The sequence below is a fragment of the Lepus europaeus genome, chromosome 18 (assembly GCF_033115175.1).
Source record: "Lepus europaeus isolate LE1 chromosome 18, mLepTim1.pri, whole genome shotgun sequence".
Taxonomy (NCBI): Eukaryota; Metazoa; Chordata; class Mammalia; order Lagomorpha; family Leporidae; genus Lepus; species Lepus europaeus.
In genome coordinates, this window is record NC_084844.1 from 19521576 (window position 1) to 19540972 (window position 19397).

Here is a 19397-nt window from a genome sequence, read left to right on the forward strand (position 1 = left end):
AAATCAATAAAATAAATCTTCAAAAAAAAAAAAAAAAAAAAGGCAGGAGCCTAGTGCCTGGCCCCCATCCTCTCCCCCTGAGGCCTGTGAGGCTGACCAGCAGCCCTGCTGCTTCACGGCTGGCCAGGGCTTCCTGGGGAGCACAGCAGAATCGGGAGGCGCTCACTCAGCCAAATGGAGGGACAGGAACCTGCAGTCAGCAGACTCGCTGGCCTATATTCTCCCTTGAATTCTCCTTCTCTGGGTCGTTGCGGTGGTTTATCTGCTGCCCAGTGACAGGCAGGACTCACACATTCCTCATCTGGGACATCCTATCGCCTAGTGTAGGCTAGCATCTGGCACACAAGTCAAAAGTAGTTCTAGCATCTACATCATTCCAGAACTCACTAATATATGTGTTGGGGGAGGTGGTGGCCTATCACCAGAGGCGCCCAAGCTCCCTGTCCAGACCAGCTTCCCGGAAGTGCCATACACTTGGCCTGGCAGGGCCTCCCCCAGGAGCCAGCCAGTCCCCAACCAAATTGCTAGGAGGAAAGCACTGAGAACAAGCCCCGGAGCACGGACAGCCCAGCACAAACGGAGAGGCTCTGAGCGGTGCTGGGTTCACTTTCTGTTAGGGTGGGGGAGGGGTGGCGTTGACCATAAAATTCCTTTGTTAAATCCATCAAGGGCCTTGGGGGGAAAAATAAAAACAAAATGAAATCCGTGTCGTTACTTAGCATGTTTGTAAAGGAAACGGGACACACTGCATGCTGGGAGTGTGACGGGGTGGGGGGAGCCTTGCGCACTCCATATGCAGCATCTGTAACCACTCAGGCACCCAGACTGAAACGCTCTGCGGCCTGGATGTGGTTAATCACAGCTGGCCACTGGCTGAGCAGGGCTCGTGCTGGTGCTGAAAGATAAGACTGCGGGTCTGGGCTATGCGTCATGTCCGAGCCCAGGAGGCCCGGGCTCTGGTTTCAGGGGATTCTCAGCCAGGTGCACCAGGGCCGCAGATACTAAATCTCCCTCACCTGAGCCCAGGCCAATATCCTAATCTGTCAGCTAAAAGAAACACTCGCAGAAAACCATTTTTGTTTCCTTATGAAAATAAATATTTCCAGGAGGTTACACAGAAGTACAGGGGCTGGGGAAGGGGTGGGAGGTGGGGCCAACACCATAGCTGAGCCATGGCTCCCTGCGGCAGACAGAGCATGCCCCCTCCCCTTTCCCACCCAAGGCTGCACAAGTCGCCTTTCTTGAAGATGAAGCAATCCGTCCCCACATTGCCTATGAGCCCCCAGTTGGCCCCAAGGCTTGAGGTGATGGTGGCTGGAGGCTTTGGCCAAAGCCAAGCTTAGATCCCTGTTTTATTTTACAATCAGGGGAGAAGTTAAGAGTCGAGTTGAGAAAAACACCAGGTAAAATACTCAGTCATCTCAGGACAGCCCTGGCCTTAGGACCAGCTTTTCATCAGCTGCAGTCCAAGCCCTGGGCACCGCTGTGGGGAGGTAGCCGGCCAAGCCGGCCCTTCAGCGCCGCCGGAAGGCCCGGGATATTCTCCAGGCATTGGGCTCCTCATACCGGTTGTACAAGGGTTCAAGACGCTGCTGCTTCTTCTGCTTGCTCAGCTTGGTTGGGTCAGAGACCTTGAAGAAGGCGGGGGCGAACTCCACGAGCCACCGAGGGTCGATGGTGGTGACCTCACGCATGTACTCCTTTGTGGTCAGCACCAGTTCGTGGTACACCACCCTGAGTGGGGAGAGAAAGGACTCAAGCCTCTGACCCAGGCCCCACGCCCATCGCTCCCGTCTCTGCGGTCTTGGCTGGGTTTGCATTTTACCCTCTTTCTGCTCCTGCCTGATCCCCCTAGGAGTCTGCAGTCCACTGAAGACAGCCACACCCCGATATCAGAAAGCTCGCTAGGGAATGCATCCCAGTCCTGGCTCTGGTTCTGACTAGTGAAGTCACATGGAGCCACGTCGTCCAGATCTCAGAGCCTGGTTCTCTGAAGTGGGAGAGCAGCTTCTCAGACCATTTCCACGGAACTCCAAGGCCCCGCACAGGGGTGCTGCGCACTGCCACAAAGGCCCAGGGAAGGCCAGCAGGCAAGGCCCGGCCCTTCCACCCTAGTGCCAGGGCAGTTTTATTCTCAAGTTCTAATAAGAAGCCAATTTTTTAAAACACTACTTAAAAAGTTTTCAAACTGTCTCATCAGATATGTCATCTAAGATCCTCCCCAGCCGTTATCTCTGATTTCCTTTTCTCAAAAGGACTGAATATTGCACCTAATTCAGGCTTCTGCTCCTACAGAAATACGAGGGAACCTCAGCAAGCTTGTATTCGCGTCTTCCACGAACGTTCTGAAGTCTCCTCATATAAACAGTGCTAGAACAGGAAGTGCCGGAGTGCGGCAGACACCAGCACGAAGGGCCGGACAGTGCCGGGGGCTTTCTGCCCACACACCCCCGGACCTCGCCACCTACCACTCTGGCTGCCTGTTGAAGAGAGCGCTGGAAGGATGGATGTAGACCACCTGCTGGTCGATCAGTGTCCGGTAGCCCTCTTGGGGGTCTTTCTTGGCAGCATTACGGAAGAAGCCGCTGCAGATGGCTTTCTGCACTCGGACCGTGGACTTGCCGCAGGAGACCACATCCAACTTGTGTCTATCAAGAGAAGAAAGGACAGAAACGTGAGCCCACTGTGCTTCAGAATGCCAGTGCCCAGCGTCCCCATCCTGGGGTCCCCAGAGTCTCCAACATCTTCCTTCTGGCCCTACAAGTACTACAGGGGCAGCTCTGCTAGAGGGCAAGATAGAGGCACTACACCCTGAATCTCTGCCTATCAACAATTCAACTCGGCTGAGTAACCTCCCAGAGGCCTGGAAACAAAGCATTTTCAACCACCAATAAATCAGTTCCTCCTTATCTCCTTAGGAACTTTTGTTTTTTCAAAAAAAAAAAAAAAAAAAGACTTATTTATTTGAAAGGTAGTGAGGGAGAGGGGGAGGGAGAAGATGAATCTTTTTATTTGCTGGTTCACCCTCCAAATGGCTGCAATGGCCAGGGCTGGGCCAGGCTAATCCAGGAGCCTGGAACTTCACTGAGGCCTGCCATGTGGATACAGGGACCCAAGCACTCGGGCCATCTGCTGCTGCTCTCCCAGGAACCTGATCTGAAGTGGAGCCGTCAGGGCCCAAACATTTGAACTGGTGCCCACATGGGATGCAGTGATGCAGGCGGCACTTAATCCACTGTGCCATGATGCTGGCCCCCTCAGGAACTTTCTGAAGGGACCCTCAGCTGCACCCCTGCCTGGACAGAAGGACTAGAACAGGATGGAAAAGCTTCAGGAAAAGTGTTACATGAGCAGCCAGGTACAGGTGTCTGCAGCTACAGGAGCATCTGGTTACTTACGGAGACAAACTGATACTCAGGGAGCTTCAACCCCAACACAGGAAGTGCCCGGATTCCTGGCTTACCTGTCCATTATGCCTAACATCTGTTTGCGAATATCTTGAGCTCGGCGCAGGGAACGAGCCTGGATAAAGTTCTCATAGCACCACGGGTTAGAGAATTTGTTGTTCTTCCAGGAGTTGTACACGGCCAGCAGGGTGAGGTGGTCCCCTTCGGTCTGGTGGAATTTGGCCTTCTTCTGATCCGCGAGGGCTTGTTTATCCTGAAGAGCAGTCGACAGATCACTTTCCACCTAACGCTTACTCACTGAACACCCTGCAATTTTAGAGAGTCCTCCACACCCTGTTAAAAGTGTTCATAGCAACAGGATGACTTCCCCCAAGTCCACGGCCCCACTCTCTGAGTGTGGGGCTGAACTCCCTACCTTGGGCCGGTAGAAGACGTTCTGCACAGACAGCATGGACACGATGGTCAGCATTTCCTCACTGCAACCCAGATGCACAGACATGATGAGCATTTTGCATAGCATGGGCTCCAGAGGGAACTCTGCCATCTAGAGGGAGAAGAAGAAACTGCAGTTGCTTCCCTGTGGAAGAGCCGCGCACTCACACGTGGACATCCTGGGTGTTTCCACCTTTTAGTTATTATGAACAACGGTCTCAGGTGTAAAAAACACTCCTCTAGAATGACAACCCATACAACTCAACAACAAAAATATAAACAACCCAATTAAAAAATAGGGTAACAGGGCCGGCACTGTGGTATAGTGGATGGGGTCGCTGCCTGCAGCGCCGGCATCCCATGTGGGCGCCAGTTCGAGTCCTGGCTGCTCCATTTCCGATCCAGCTCTCTGCTGCGGCCTGGGAAAGCAAAGGAAGACAGTCCGAGTCTGGGCCCCTGCACCCACATGGGAGACCCAAAGAAGGCTGCTGGCTCCTGGCTTCAGCCTGGCTCAGCTCTGGCCATTGCAGCCATTTGGGGAGTGAACCAGTGGATAAAAGATCTCTCTCTCTCTCTCTGCCTCTGCCTCTGCCTTTCAAACAAATAAAAAAAAGTAAATAAAAAAATTAAAAATAAGGTAAAGATTTGAATAGCCATTTCTTCAAAGAAGATACACAAATGACACTGGGCATGGGGAAAACAGACCAAAGTGTGACAGCGCAGGATGGCTGTCTCTGTCAGAAGAATGCTGTTGCTTTTTTTTCTTCCCAAATAAACCCGGCAGAATGAATGCAGCCAAGAACATCACTACCACTGGGGTACATGGGAACTGTGCAGGCATTTCTTAAAAATTAAGACTAGACTCCACAATCTAAATGTATCCTGAGTCACAACGAACTGAATAGAATCTCCTTTTCTCTAAAGAAACAGTTTAAAGTTTTGGTGGAAAATCCAGGTTAAAAACAAGGCATCCAGCTGGCGCCGCGGCTCACTAGGCTAATCCTCTGCCTTGCGGCGCCGGCACACCGGGTTCTAGTCCTGGTCGGGGCACCGATCCTGTCCCGGTTGCCCCTCTTCCAGGCCAGCTCTCTGCTGTGGCCAGGGAGTGCAGTGGAGGATGGCCCAAGTCCTTGGGCCCTGCACCCCATGGGAGACCAGGATAAGTACCTGGCTTCTGCCATCGGATCAATGCGGTGCACCGGCCGCAGCGCGCCTACTGCGGCAGCCATTGGAGGGTAAACCAACGGCAAAGGAAGACCTTTCTGTCTCTCTCTCACTGTCCACTCTGTCAAAAAAAAAAAAAACAAAAAACAAAAAACAAAAAACACAAGGCATCTAGAACTTTACTCAAAGCTTCTCCAGGGCCTCAGAGTTTGATTCTGCAAAGCCACAGAAGACAGAAGGCTTGGGCGTCCTCCCAAAAGTGCAGGCAGTGAGCTCCGTCTTTACCCTGCGGCCCAGGCGGGTGAGCAGGCCCTCGTCGTCCAGGGCCCCCAGTGTGTACAGCTGCTCCATGGCTGTGATCAAGGTCTCCATGGGTGGGGCATCCATGAAGTCAAAGGAGAGCAGGTCATTGATGCCCATGGCCTGGAAGAGAAGAGAAGAAAGCGCGGATGGGAGAGTGCAACTCGCCAGTGTTACCACGGAGGGAGGCAACTTGTCTCCTTCCTCCCTGACTCTTCAGCTGTAATTAAGAATCACCAGTGAGAGTAGTGGCACCACCCACGACTAAGCCACACAAAACTCAGTGGCATAAGCCGCTGCCTGTACGTCAGCATCCCATAGGAGTGCTGATTGCAGCTGCTCCAGTTCCAATTCAACTCCCTCTTAATGCGCCTAGGAAGGCCGTGTGAGACAGCCCAAGTGCTTGAGCCCCTGTATCCACACGGGAGACGGGAGACCCAGATGGAGTTCTAAGCTCCTGGCTTTGGGCTGCTGCAGCCTTTTGGGGAGTGAACCAGAAGATAGAAGATCCCTTTCTGTCACTCTGCCTTTCAAATAAATTAAAGCATTGGCAAGGATGGGAGAAATGGGAAACCTTCATGGTTGCTGGTAGGTCTGTAAAATAGAAGAGCTACTGTGAGAACAATTTGGTGATTTCTTTTTTCAAGATTTATTTATTTATTTGAAAGTCAGAGTAACAGAAAGAGAGAATGGGAAGGACAAAGTGTTTCATCTGCTGCTTCACTCCCCACATAGCTGCAACGACTAGGGTTGGGCCAGGCTGAAGCCAGGAGCCAGGAGTTTCACCCAAGTCTCCCATGTGTGTGCAGGGGCCCAAGGACTTGGGCCATCCTCCACTGCTTTCCTAGGTGCATTAGCAGGGAGCTAGATTAGAAGTGAACAGCCATGGGGCCAGTGCTGCAGTGTAGTGGGTAAAGCTGCCACCTGCAGTGCCAGCTTCCCATATAGGCGCTGGTTCTAGTCCCAGCTGCTCCACTTCAGATCCAGCTCTCTGCTATGGCCTGGGATAGCAGTACAAGATGGCCCAAGTCCTTGAGCCCCTGCCCCTGCAACCATGTGGGAGACCCGGAAGAAGCTCCTGGCTTCGGATCGGCGCAGTTCTGGCCATTGCGGCCATCTGGGGAGTGAACCAGTAGATAGAAGACCTTTCTTCCTCTCTCTGCCTCTGCTTCTCTGTGTAACTCTGACTTTCAAGTAAATAAATAAATCTTAAAAAAAAAAAAAAAAAAAGGAAGTGAAGCAGCCGGGACTTAAACCAGCACCCACACGGGATGCTGGTGCTGCAGGCAGCAGCTTTACCCACTACGCCACAGCACTGGCTGGTAATTAATAAGTTACACGTAAAATCACACATGACCAGCAATCACTCCTATATGTGTATGCCAGCAAGAACTGAACGCAGGGACTCAGAGGTACTCACAGTACCGTTATTCATAACAACCAGAAGGCAGAAGCGCTCCCAAATGCCCATCAACAGATGAACTGAAACACAACGTGCTATATTCACGCCACGGCATGACATTTAAAAAAGAATGAAATTCTGGTACACACTACATGCTAGGTGAAATCAGCTAGATACTAAAGGACAAACATTGTGTGATTCCATGTCTATGAGGTACCTAAAACGGGCAAATTATCATAGAGACGGAAAGAACAGTGACTCTCAAAGGCCACAGGGAGAGGGGAAGGCAGAGTTACTGTGTAACAGGTACAGAGCTTCTCTTTGGGATGGTAAGTTTCGGAAATGGATAGTGGTGATGGCTGTACAATACTCTGAATAATACCACTGAATTATACATATAAAAAGATAATGGTATATTTTATGTTGTATTTTACAATAGAAGGGCAATACACCAGCTCTTGCATAAATATACTATCTCTTGCATACATTATTTCTACTGTACCTTGTATGATGTTAAGGTGGTAGGGGTATAATGATGACTAAGGGGGCAGGCATGGTGGCACAGGTTAAGACACTGCTTGGGATGCCCACATCCCATAGGAATGCATGGTTCAAGTCATAGCTACTCCATGTTCTTTTGTTTTTAAGCATACAAATTTATTTATTCTAAGTTTTAAGTGATACAGACATGAAGACCTGAGGAAGTGGTTACACCTGTATGTTGTTGTTGTTGTTGTTGTTGTTTTTTTCCTTGCTACTCTATGTCCTGATCCAGGTTAACCTACAACACAGAAGATAATGGCCCAAGCACCTGGGTCCCTGCCACCCCATGTGGAAGACCCAGATGGAGTTCCTGGATCCTGGCTTTAGCTTGGCCTAACCCCAGGTGTTAAGGACATTTGGGAGTGAATCAGTGGACGGAAGACACCTCTCTCTGTCACTCTTCCAAATAAACAAATTTTTCTTAAGGACTTATTTATTTATTTGAAAGACAGAGTTAGAGAGAGAGAGAGAGAGAGAGAAGTATCTTCCATTTGCTGATTCACTCCCCAAATAGCTGTAGAGGCTGGGCTCAGGCCTAGAACTCCATTCAGGTCTCAAATGTGGGTGCAGGGACCCAAGCACTTTGGCCACCTTTCGCTGCTTTCCCAGGCGCATTAGCAGAGAGCTGGATTGGAAGGAGCAGCCAGGACTCAAACCAGCAGTCATAAAGGATGCCTGCATTGCAGGCTGTGGCTTAACCCACTGTACCACGATACCGGCCCCTGAATGTATATAATCTTTAAAAAAATGATTCAGGTATGGTCCTTCCTCTCAAAGGGCTCACAACAGTGAGCACTGTTAACAAAGCCACAACCCAGTGTGATCTCCATGCCTGGCACGTAACAGGTGTTCACCACGTGTCAGCACATATGATAACTAAGAGAGGACTGCCTGATGCGCCGTTCAGGTGTGCGTAAAGGGTGATGTGGTAGGATCTAAGCTTGCTTCCTTGCTTTCTCATAAAGTGACTGCGACCACAAACAGAAGTGTTCAACAAACGCTTACTGTATGAATAACTATGAGGAATTCTGTAAGCAATTATTAAACACTGTGCCAAATGTCTTTATCTGCATTGTTTCACTAATCCTTAAAAAAAAAAAAAAAAAAGAGTAATTTACTTAAAAGGCAGAGTTTAGGGCTGGCACCGTGGCACAGTGGGTAAAGCCACCGCCTGTAGTGCTGGCATCCCATATGGGCGCTGGTTCAAGTCCCAGTTGTTCTACTTCCCATCCATCTCTCTGCTATGGCCTGGGAAAGCAGTAGAAGATGGCCCAAGTCCTTTGGCCCCTGCACCAGCATGGGAGACCTGGAAGAAGCTCCTGGCTCCTGGCTTCAGATCGGCACAGCTCTGGCCATTGTGGCCAATTGGGGAGTAAACTAGCGGATGGAAGACCTTTCTCTCTCTCTGCCTCTGCTTTTCTCTCTGTGTAACTCTTTCAAATAAATAAATAATAAAATAAAATAAATAATAAAAAAAACAAAAATAAAATAAAAAAAAATCTTTATTTATTTATTTGAAAATCAGAGTCCATCTTCTACTGCTTTCCCAAGCCATAGCAGAGAGCTGGATGGGAAGTGGAGCAGCCCGGTCTCGAACCAGAACCCAAATGGCGTCCATATGGGATGCCGGCGCTTCAGGCCAGGGTGTTAACCCACTGCGCCACAGCGCCGGCTCCCGTAAATAAATAACTCTTCAAAAAAAAAAAAAAAAAAAAAAAAAAAAGGCAGAGTTACAGGGGGATGGGGGGAGAGACAGAGAAAGAGGTCTTCCACTTGCTGGTTCACTCCCTAAATGGCTGCAAAAGCTGGGCTGGGCCAGGCTGAAGCCAGGAGCTTCCTCCTGGTCTCCCTCGTGGGTGCAGGGGCCCAAGCAATTGTGCCGTCCTCCACTGCTTTCCCAGGTGCATTACCAGGGAGCTGAGTTGGAAGTGGAGCAGCCGGGCCTTGAACTGCTGCCCACATGGGATGCCGGTGCTGCAGGCAGCAGCTTTACCCACTGCGCCACAGTGCCAGCCCCTTCACTAACCTTTACAACAGATACCATTAATAGGCCCTATCTGAGACAGACAAGGGTGGCCAAGGTCACCCAGTTTGGGGCAGGCATCAGAGCCACAGATGCCTCCCTACTCGTGTCCCAGAGACTGGAGCTGTCTTCTTCCTGAAGCTCTGTTTAGTCTCCTTACAGGGAATGAATAATAAATGACATCAGAGCGTTCTGCACCAGGAAAAGTACCAGGCTGCAAGGCAGCATCGGTGTCGGGGGAAATGCCATCAGCTGGGATATTACACACGCCGCTCCTCCTGCCAAGAGAGAATGAAGGTCCTCACGAGGCACTGAGACAGGAAGAGCAATGACTCAGAATGAAAACTGAGCCCCAGAGGATCACTCTGCTCCCTTGCACAGTTTCTGGACAAGGAGGATTTTCCTCCCCTTCTGAAAAGACAGCACTGCATCTGAATGATAAAGAGGTCAAGCAAATCTGTCCACAGTCTGCACTTTTTCTAATTTCCTTTAGAAAGCATTCCTAACTAGAACCTTTTACAACCAAATCTCCTACTGGCCATTATGGTAAGAACCATGTGTGGTCACAGCACACACGCCAACTTAGCCCCAGGCTGCCAAGGAGAGGCTGTTACCAGTGCCATTTGCATTTCACTCAAAGGGATGAGTTCCATGAGGTTACTGAAGTATTTAACGAGGTTCATAAAACTGAGATTCACTGAGCAAAGCCTAGGACTGAACTATGCCATCAACCCATCCTAACAAGACAATGATTTCTACCTTGAGCGACAGCACTGTGCTCGCTAAGTTGGTTCTCTGGATTTCCGGCACGTTGGTGGTCAGCATTTCGTCTCGGTAGGCACGTTCTGTGTACAGCCTGTAGCACTTCCCTGGACCTGTCCTCCCAGCTCTGCCAGCTCGCTGCTTTGCCTGAGCCTGGAGGGGTGGGCAGAGAAAATTAACATATCTGGTAAACGCTGCTTCACGGCTTTAGCTGGGCAGTCAGAACAAAGTGGAGCACTTAGTAACCTGCAGAGTCAGAGAGAGGTGCACTTCACCTTCTGGACACCATTTCCTCGACTACCAGTGCTCTCACCCCTCCCACCCCCTCTCCAGATTTCGCACTTCAGGGAAGCAGGGTAAATGGAAGAAATGTAGAAAGTATAAAACAAGATAACAAAGAGGACAAAATGGAAGTGAAATACATAAACTGTTAACCACACCAATGATGACTTTGTAGCCAATTTAAAAATCAGGTTTACAATGGTTAGTGACAGTGGAAAAAAGTAAATTATGAAACAACGTAATACTAAATTTGTAAGGAGTCTTTATGTGTATATATAAACTAGTAGAAGGGAATGACTAGGAAAAAAATACCTAAAATGTTTACAGTGGTTACCTCTGACAGCAGGCCTGCAGTTGAGTTCTATTTTCCTTATTATTTACCAAATATTCAATAATGAACAGGTATTCTTTTTTAAGGCTTTATTTATTTATTTCAAAGTCAGAAGTACAGAGAGAGAGAGAGGGAGAAACAGAGAGAGATCTTCCATCCACTGGTTCACTCCCCAGATGGCTGCAACAGCCAGGGCTGGGCCAGGCCAAAGCCAGGAGTCAAGAGCTTCTTTCAGGTCTCTCACGTGGGTAGCAGGGGCCCAAACACTTGGGCCATCCTCCACTGCTTTTCCTAGGCCATTAACAGGGAGTTGGATCAGAAGTGGAGCAGCCAAGGTACAAATTTGCACCCATATGGGATGCCAGTGTCATAGGCAGTGGCTTTACCCACTACACCACATTGCCAGCCCCCAAACATTTATTTTAATAGTCTGTAAAATTAAATACGTAAAAAAATACACAAAACTGCATACTTAACTGACTAGTAGAATTGTAATCACAACAGAAACAAAAATAAGATTGAAAAGAAAAATCTCAAAATGATGACAATGGTGGCAATAGAATTATGGATAAATAAAAATGCTTTCTGGCCGGCGCCTCGGCTCAATAGGCTAATCCTCTGTCTGTGGTGCCAGCATACCGGGTTCTAGTCCCGGTTGCCCCTCTTCCAGGCCAGCTCTCTGCTGTGGCCCAGGAGTGCAATGGAGGATGGCCCAGGTCCTTGGGCCCTGCACCCGCATGGGAGACCAGGAGAAGCACCTGGCTCCTGGCTTTGGATCAGCGCGGTGTGTGCAGCCATAGCAGCCATTGGTGGGTGAACCAACAGAAAAAGGAAGACCTTTCTGTCTCTCTCTCTCACTGTCCGCTCTGCCTGTCCAAAAAAAAAAATTGCTTTCTTCTATTTTCTGAAAACATTACTACTCCCGGACTTGGGGGTAAAGAGGTAGGATGTTAATTTTTTAAATGGAAAAAAAAAGCAGTTTAGTTGTGGGTTGCTAGGAACCAGTGAAGAGCAATCTGAAGAGGGTCATTTTCTGACAAAGCCATCTGTTGTTACAGACAATACCACGATTTACAAATTGCTAAGCCAGCTCCAACCAAAGAATGGGGTATGAGAACAACTAATTAATGTATTATATTCTGTATTAAAGAACTGGAAGAGGGCCAGTGCTGTGGCACAGCGGGTTAAAGCCCTGGCCCAAAGCGACAGCATCACATCTGGGCATCGGTTCTAGTCCTGGCTGCTCCTCTTCCAATCCAGCTCTCTGCTTATAGCCTGGAAAAGCAGTAGAGGATGGCCCAAGTCTTTGGGCCCCTGCACCTGCATGGGAGACCCAGAAGAAGCTCCTGGCTCCGGATCGATGCAGCTCCGGCTGTTGCGGCCATCTGGGGAGTGAACCAGCGGGTGGAAGACCTCTCTCTCTGTCTCTACCTCTCTCTGTAACTCGGAAGGAAGGAAGGAAGGAAGGAAGGACTGGAAGAGAGGATCTGGTAAGCTCTAAGCACAAAGAAAAGATAAAGACATAGAAAGGCTATCTGGTTTGATTGGTTTATGCTGTGTGTATAGGTTGGGGTACTGCACTGTATCTCAAAAGTGTATAACACTACATGTTAATCAAAGTTCAAAAGGACAACTGCTCACACTAACCCAGGCAGCAACCATGCACAGTGGTGGGACACACCAGCATGCTGCCGATGCTTCTCCAGGTCAGCAGAGGTGGTGTAACTAACTTCCCAGTGACCCTGGGCATCACACCCCACCTGGAGCAGTGGAGCAGAGCACACACGCCACAGCCAGACAGCCCAGACTCCAATCCTGCCATCACAGCTGTGTGATGTTAGGCAAGCCACTCCAGCCCTCTGTGCCCCAGCCTCATCTGTGAATTCAGGATGATACCTACCATGGGACAGAAGCGAGACTGTACTGAGTCAATGTATGAAAGTACCCAGGACAGTGTTAGGCACTTAGGAAGTACCCTGAGCTATCCACTATTACTGCTCAAGTCTCAAACTGGAGACGGTCTTATTAGGGGTTTTATAGATTCTGAAAGTGACCGACATCCCCTGTAAGAGATGAGGCAATATGGAAGAGAAGAACCTACACATCCTCGGCAGCACCAGCCAGAAAGAACCTCTCTAGCTGCGAGTTTTCAGTCCTGGGCATGCCTCCCTCACACAGGCGCTGCCGAAATCCACATCGTCTATTTTTAAACCAAAATTAGATTACACCACTCATGCTCTTTCTACAGCTCACTTTTTCAGATAATGTATCACAGTTACATTAACTATAAATGCCCAGCCCATGTCAATGCCACATAGCGTTCTACGGCATGGATATACTGTATTTTATTAAACTCTTCCCTTCTGGAATGCATTTAGAATTTTACCAGGTTTCCCCTAATATGAACAAGGCTTCCGTGAAAACCCTCTTCCATTCCTCTGGATATGTGTTCAATCATTCCTAACTTTCTGATTTATCCCTAGAAACAGGTTAAAAAGATGAGCGTTTCAATTTTGGACATATTGTTGCCAAACTGCCCTGAAAAAGATGATTAGATGATTCATTTTTAAATAGAATTTAGGTAGGAAATTATTTTATAGTTAACAAATGTATTTCATACATGATCATTATCTGAGGTAAGTATAGTAGTATTAAAAAATACATTCTTCCCACCTAAATTGGGTAATCCAGTGCCTGGATTCAAATATTCTTTGAAGTTCAGGTTTTATAGGGTATTTTAACGTTGAAACACTACTCTAAAAATTAGAAACAAACAATATAAAACCGTCCCTTATCCCACTAGATGAACTTTAAAAAGTTCATCTTTTGAAAACAAAGTTCAAAATATAGAACCATAAAAAATTTCAAAAAGCCTTACTGAGGCTTTTCAGGAAAGCTACTGGTAAAAGCTCCCATACCTGGGAAATAGGTGTTACCACGAGCTGGTCAATCCCTGTCTTGGAATTGTAAACTTTCTGCTTCACGAATCCGGGGTCCACCACGTAGTAGATGCCGTCGATGGTCAGTGACGTCTCCGCAATGTTGGTGGCAATCACAACCTGCAGGCAACAGGACCACGGTCAGCGTGCGATGCCCAAGTTCAGCCTCACCATGTGAAACAGGGCTCCTGAACTCAGACATCTTCCCGAGGCAGTGTGCAGCCTTCTCTCCCTCTACAAGGCTGGGACACTTAACCCTGCTCAGCCTCTGAGGAGCAGAAGAGCAGCTGCCTTCATTTCAAAGGCTAGGTGGGAGAGGGGTTGGTACCTGAGAGAAGCGAAATAGGAAAAAGCTAAGGCCAATCACAGCCAGTTTCATTTGGTACAAATGGCTACACATCTCATTGTCTAGCTCCAATGCTGTTTACTACAATTTTAATTTTCCAGCACCCTGGGAGAGCTGAGATTTCCTGGCACCACATGAGCCAGTACGAAATGAGATTTTTCTTTCCTCCATCGAGACATCTGGACTACAAAATGAGCTGCTTGCATATTTGCGACAAGAGGGAGATTTTTTTTTCGGATTATAAAACGAACCATGAGACGACAGAAGAATTTCACGGTGTGCGTGTGCCTAATGGTGTATGTGATCTCGAAGATTATTAGTCTCAGCTTGGTACTGCCACAGTTCCTCTAGCCAGAGGTTCAGCTAATGAAACACAACTGCCCAGGAAAATCATTGTGAGGAGGCACCAGAACATCCTGCATCATGCCAGCAGCTTCCCGGCCTGAAAGGCTTCGACCTGGCAGTCTTCTCGCCCAGACCTGCTCGACCTGTGCTCCCTCCTCAGCACCATTTCCCATGCAGCCCCCTGTGCCAGAAGCCCAGGGGTCAACCCCAACTTCTTCATCACCTTTACCTCCTGGCACCCACCCTATCTTGTCTATCCCACCTGTCTTCCGCTCCCAGGTATATACCCAAGAAAAATGAAAACATGCGTCCAGATAAAAATTTGTACACAAATGTTTGTACATAGAAGCATCATGCATGACAGCCGCAAGCAGAAATAACCCAAATGTGTACCAACTGATGAATGGGTAAACAAAATACGGTACATCCATACAACAGAATATTCAGCAATAAAAAGAACTGGGGTATTGACACATGCTACAACATGAATGAACCTTGAAAACATGCTACGTGAAAGATGCCAGTCACAAAGCACCATCTATTATGTAATGTAATTTGCATGAAATGTCTAGAATAGGCAAATCCACAGAGGTGGAAACTATACTGGTGTTTAGGGGCTAAGCGAAGGTCTGAACAAGGGGATGACTGTACAGGGTACAGGGTTTATCTCTGGAGTAATCCAATTCTTCTGAAATTGACAGTGGTAATGGTTATATAATTCTGTGAATACACTAAAAACCACCCAATTGTACACTTGTTACTATGGTTGACTGTGTCACCTAAAGTTCACATGTTGGAAACTTAAACCCAATGCAACAGTATTGAGATGGGACCTTTAAGATGTCATAGGTCATGAGGGCAGAATGGGTTAATACTATGTGCAGGAGTGGGGAACTGATACTCATAACAGGATGAGTTCAGCCCCTTCCTTTCTGTCTCTTGCCCTCCTGCCTTCTGCTGTAGGATGACATAGTAAGAAGGCCCTCGACAAAGGCAGGCCCCTGACCCTGGGCTTGCTAGCCTCTAGAACTGAAGAAATAAACCTCTGTTCTTTAAAAATTACCCAGTCTCAGGTATTCTTTTAAAACAGCACAAAACAGGCTAAGAAACTAGAATACTTAAACTACAACTGAATCACACTGCTGTCTTTTTAAAAGTCCATCTGTCCCCTTTCTGTCATTCCAGCTACTGGCACCACGCAGCTCTCTGAACCAGCCTCCCTCACTCACCTGTCACTAGGACATCACAGGCGGTTCCGTCTCCTAGGAACCAGCTTAAATAAGACTGGGCTGGGCGCCCCACGCTGGGAATGCAGAGCACCAGTGGCACTCTGCAGCGTGCTAAAGGCCTCTAGGCAGGGATGCCCCGACAGCTTGCCCCCACACTATACTGCAGTGTCTAGCCCTAGCCTGTAAATGCGCAAAATATACTGGTTGAATGAGGGAAAAAAATACAACAAAAATCACATACACCGAAAGCAACTCATACCACACGACCCCAGGACTCACGGGAGCTTCACGCCTGCGCAGTGTTACCTTTCTGCTGCCAGGTGGAGCTGGGTCGAAGATTCGGGTCTGCATCTCACTGGGAAGAGCAGAGTACACCGGGAGGATGATTAACTCTGGAACATCAGGTCCCAGCGACTTCATCCTTTCATACAGGATCTCACAAGCAGTATCGATCTCTTCCTGACCAGTCAGGAAGACCAGGATGTCACCTATGGGGAGAAGAGAGTACTAGGATTTCTTTATTCAAAAGGCAGAGTTGGGGGGAGGAAGGGAGGGAGAGGCAGAGAGAGCAGTCTTCCATCTACTGATTCTCTCCTCAAATAGCTGCAACAGCCAGAGCAGGGCCAGCCCAAAGCCAGGAGCTTCTTCCAGGTCTCCCACATGGGTGTAGGGGCCCAACCACTTCCATCTTCAGCTGCTTTCCCAGGCGCATTATCAGGGAGTTGGATTGGAAGTGGAGCAGCTGAGACTCGAACCGGCACTGAAGTGGGATGCTGCTGCTGCAGTGGCAGCTTAACCCACTGCGCCACACACTGACCCATTCATTTATTCTCTAACTTTGCATTTTCTACAAAAGCTACAGCAACATGAATAGATCTCCATGGAACAGAAAACATTCACATTCTGACTGCTAAATCAACCAAGAAGTTACCATCTATCCATGTTTAAACAGGAACATTTAAACCCTGTACACCACTATTTATATTTCCACCACCATCATCTTAAACATGCAATCCTGAGACAAAGGGGCCACTCATTCAAAGGCATTTTTGGAAAGATAAGCAAAAAAAAAGATACGCATATTAGGATCTGCAGCCTAAGAGGGAAGAGCGCTCTCGCCCTCACCTGGCGGCTCTGTCAGGTGGATCTGCATGACGGTGATCAGGCTGGCATCCAGGTAATCTGTCTCGGGCTCCTTGGTGTACAGTATCTCCACGGGGTAGGTCCGACCTGGGATGGTGAAGATGGGTGCTTCATAGAAGTACTGAGAGAACTTCACCGCATCCAAGGTGGCTGAGGTGACAATGAGTTTCATGTCTTGCCGTTTCTGAACGGTCTAAAGGGAAATGCAACGTGGCTTACTAAACAGGACTCCCCCAAAGGACATGGGTACTCCAGTCCAATTCCCAGAACTCAGGCTCTAACAGGCAGAAGGATCACTAGACTGTCTGGTTACCTTTTTCAACAGTCCGAAGAGCACGTCAGTGTGAATCGTCCTCTCGTGCGCCTCATCCAACATGATGATTGCATACTGAGTGAGGTCGGGGTCGATCAGGCACTCCCTGAGCAACATCCCGTCTGTCATGTACTTGATGACCGTTTCGGGGCTGGTGCAGTCCTCGAATCGAATGGTGTAGCCCACCTAAGGCAGAACAGAGCAGAAAACCTAAGACGCAAACTCTCCTTCCTGCAACTGCCAGATGTCAGCTCACTCACACTATTGTTCACAATCTTAACAGATAAGAATCTGACCAATCTTCCGTATGTAGTCAATTAAAAACGAATCTTAATGAAAAATGGAATGGGGGGAAGAAACACTATATTCCTAAAAGCTGTACATATGAAATTTGTATGCATTAAATAAAAACCTTCTAAAAAAAAGAACCTGACCAAGATGTACAGTGATTTCCTCCAGTAAGATCGACCTCAGACGTGATGGCGAACAGATCAGTGAGATGGCAAGAAACCTCGCTCCCTCAGGAGAATCTTGGAAAAGGGTAGTATCGCTCCCATTTTATACACAAGGAGATCTGGGCTGTTACACTTTCCTTCCTGCATTTCTCGAGTAGCGTAACTACCTACTTACCTCTTGGCCTAAGCAACAACCAAACTCCTCTGACACCCTTTTGGCCACGGACATGGCTGCAACCCTTCGGGGTTGGGTACACCCAATCTTGCCCCTGGACGTGTAGCCTGCCTCTGCCAGGTACTGGGTGATCTGCGTTGTCTTCCCAGATCCTGTCTCTCCAATAACAATCAGGATCTGATTGTCATGGACAGCCTGAGAGCAAAAGAATATAAATATGGCCATCAAAATGTACCACACATCACTCTGGAGTAAATTAATTAATGCTTACCTTCTAACACTAAGCAAAAAAAAAAGAGAACATATACAAATAGTTAAGGAATTCAATATAAATTTAAAAGACAGATAAAATGTATTTCTTTCCCACCACCACTCCCAAATTTCTAAAGCCTCTCCCCTAGAAGTTACCTTATTTCTACACTATCTGTAACAGTAAAGGATTATAATCACCCTATATATCTATTACTACAGGACTAGTTAAATAAGCTGGAGTATATCCACATTAACAAAGCTCTAAAGTCATTTTAAAAAAGGACTATCTCTGATATATCCTCAAAAGGAAAAATACAGAATAGTGTATTTAATGCGCTGCCAAAACCATAAACACAGAGAAAATGTGTGTGAGTGGGCATAGGCATGTATTTGTACCTGCTTAAGTACACAAACGGTATTGTTCCAAGATCACTGGAAACTAGTACATTTGGTCACTTTAAGGAAGGTTTGGTGGTCTTATAATTAGTACCTGAAAACACGTCCTTGCCTGTGTGAGTTCATTGGTGAAATATCCCGGTTTTTAATTATTGACCAGAGCAACAATACTTTGCCTACCTGGAACCGCTCCTGAATCCCCAATTCAAATAGATGTATTTCTTCGCAATGACAAAGAAATGTGTACACTAATACATGTGTTTATTAAAGGTACTTGGAAACATTTTCTCACCCCTTTTGGAAGAGCCATTTCAAACATGCACACACTTGTCCAGCTAACTTCAGCTGTAAAATAAAATGCCATCCCTCTTGCAGGAGACTCCCCAACTCCCAGTACATCATAGGGCGGCCGCTCACCTGGACCAGCTGCTCCTTCAGCTTGTAGATGGGCAGGCTTTCCCTCTGCTCGAGGATTGACATCTGGGTCTTTTTTCCGTAAGAAGCTTTGTTGCCCCCAAAGGCATGCTTCTTCCACTCGGGGATGTCGTTGGGCATCATCCCAATGCCCCTCATGTTGGCAGCAATCTGCCTGCCTTCCGCTGGGAGGGAAAACAGGCGACTCAGTGGTGTCCTCGAGCTACGTCAAGACGCACCAGGGGAGAAATCAAAACGGCAGGTGTGTGTCTCAGATCCTGACCACTCACTCACTCCCTCACTCAGAGACACAAATGCATGTGAGGAATACAGAAGGCTAATAAGGGGTAGGAGAGGGGACGAGAACAAGCAAGTGGTACCACATGTGGACCTCTGCTAAGCTCTTAAACTCAGCTGCATACCTGATGCCTCAACTAAGATGCTTCCAAGTACTTTAGGCCAAGTCCAGAACCGTGTTCACAATCTTCCCTTACAGGTGCTCATGGGAGAAATCTAGACGTCCTCTTTAACTGCTCCTATTCCCCTTTCCCCTGCATTCAACAAATCACATTTCTCAAGCACAACCCTCCTCTCGGCTACCTCCCTGTCCAAGGCATCATCCTCTCTGAACTTTCCTAGAAGCCTCCTTTGCATCTCACGTGTCTGCTCCTGCCCCATCCAACTCAACCCGCAGAGCATCCTGAACAATCCTTTGGCAATGCAGCTGTGATTATGCCACTCCCC

General features: G+C 48.0%; 1 protein-coding gene across 3 annotated transcripts in view; it reads right to left on the bottom strand.

Moving 5' to 3' along the window:
* Positions 1–1082: 1082 nt before the first annotated feature.
* The window catches only part of DHX8 (DEAH-box helicase 8), a 30386-nt gene continuing 12071 nt past the window's right edge, over positions 1083–19397 (bottom strand). For all 3 annotated transcript variants that reach the window (XM_062174853.1, XM_062174852.1, XM_062174854.1), the window contains exons 12-23: positions 18657–18838; positions 17592–17786; positions 16962–17147; positions 16631–16841; positions 15812–15993; positions 13565–13705; positions 10031–10186; positions 5289–5426; positions 3823–3951; positions 3464–3660; positions 2469–2648; positions 1083–1734 (exon numbers count right to left, since the gene is read on the bottom strand). In XM_062174853.1, the coding sequence (XP_062030837.1) occupies positions 1515–1734; positions 2469–2648; positions 3464–3660; positions 3823–3951; positions 5289–5426; positions 10031–10186; positions 13565–13705; positions 15812–15993; positions 16631–16841; positions 16962–17147; positions 17592–17786; positions 18657–18838 (2117 nt within the window). In that variant the 3' untranslated portion in view covers positions 1083–1514. The remainder of the gene's footprint in view (positions 1735–2468; positions 2649–3463; positions 3661–3822; positions 3952–5288; positions 5427–10030; positions 10187–13564; positions 13706–15811; positions 15994–16630; positions 16842–16961; positions 17148–17591; positions 17787–18656; positions 18839–19397) is intronic.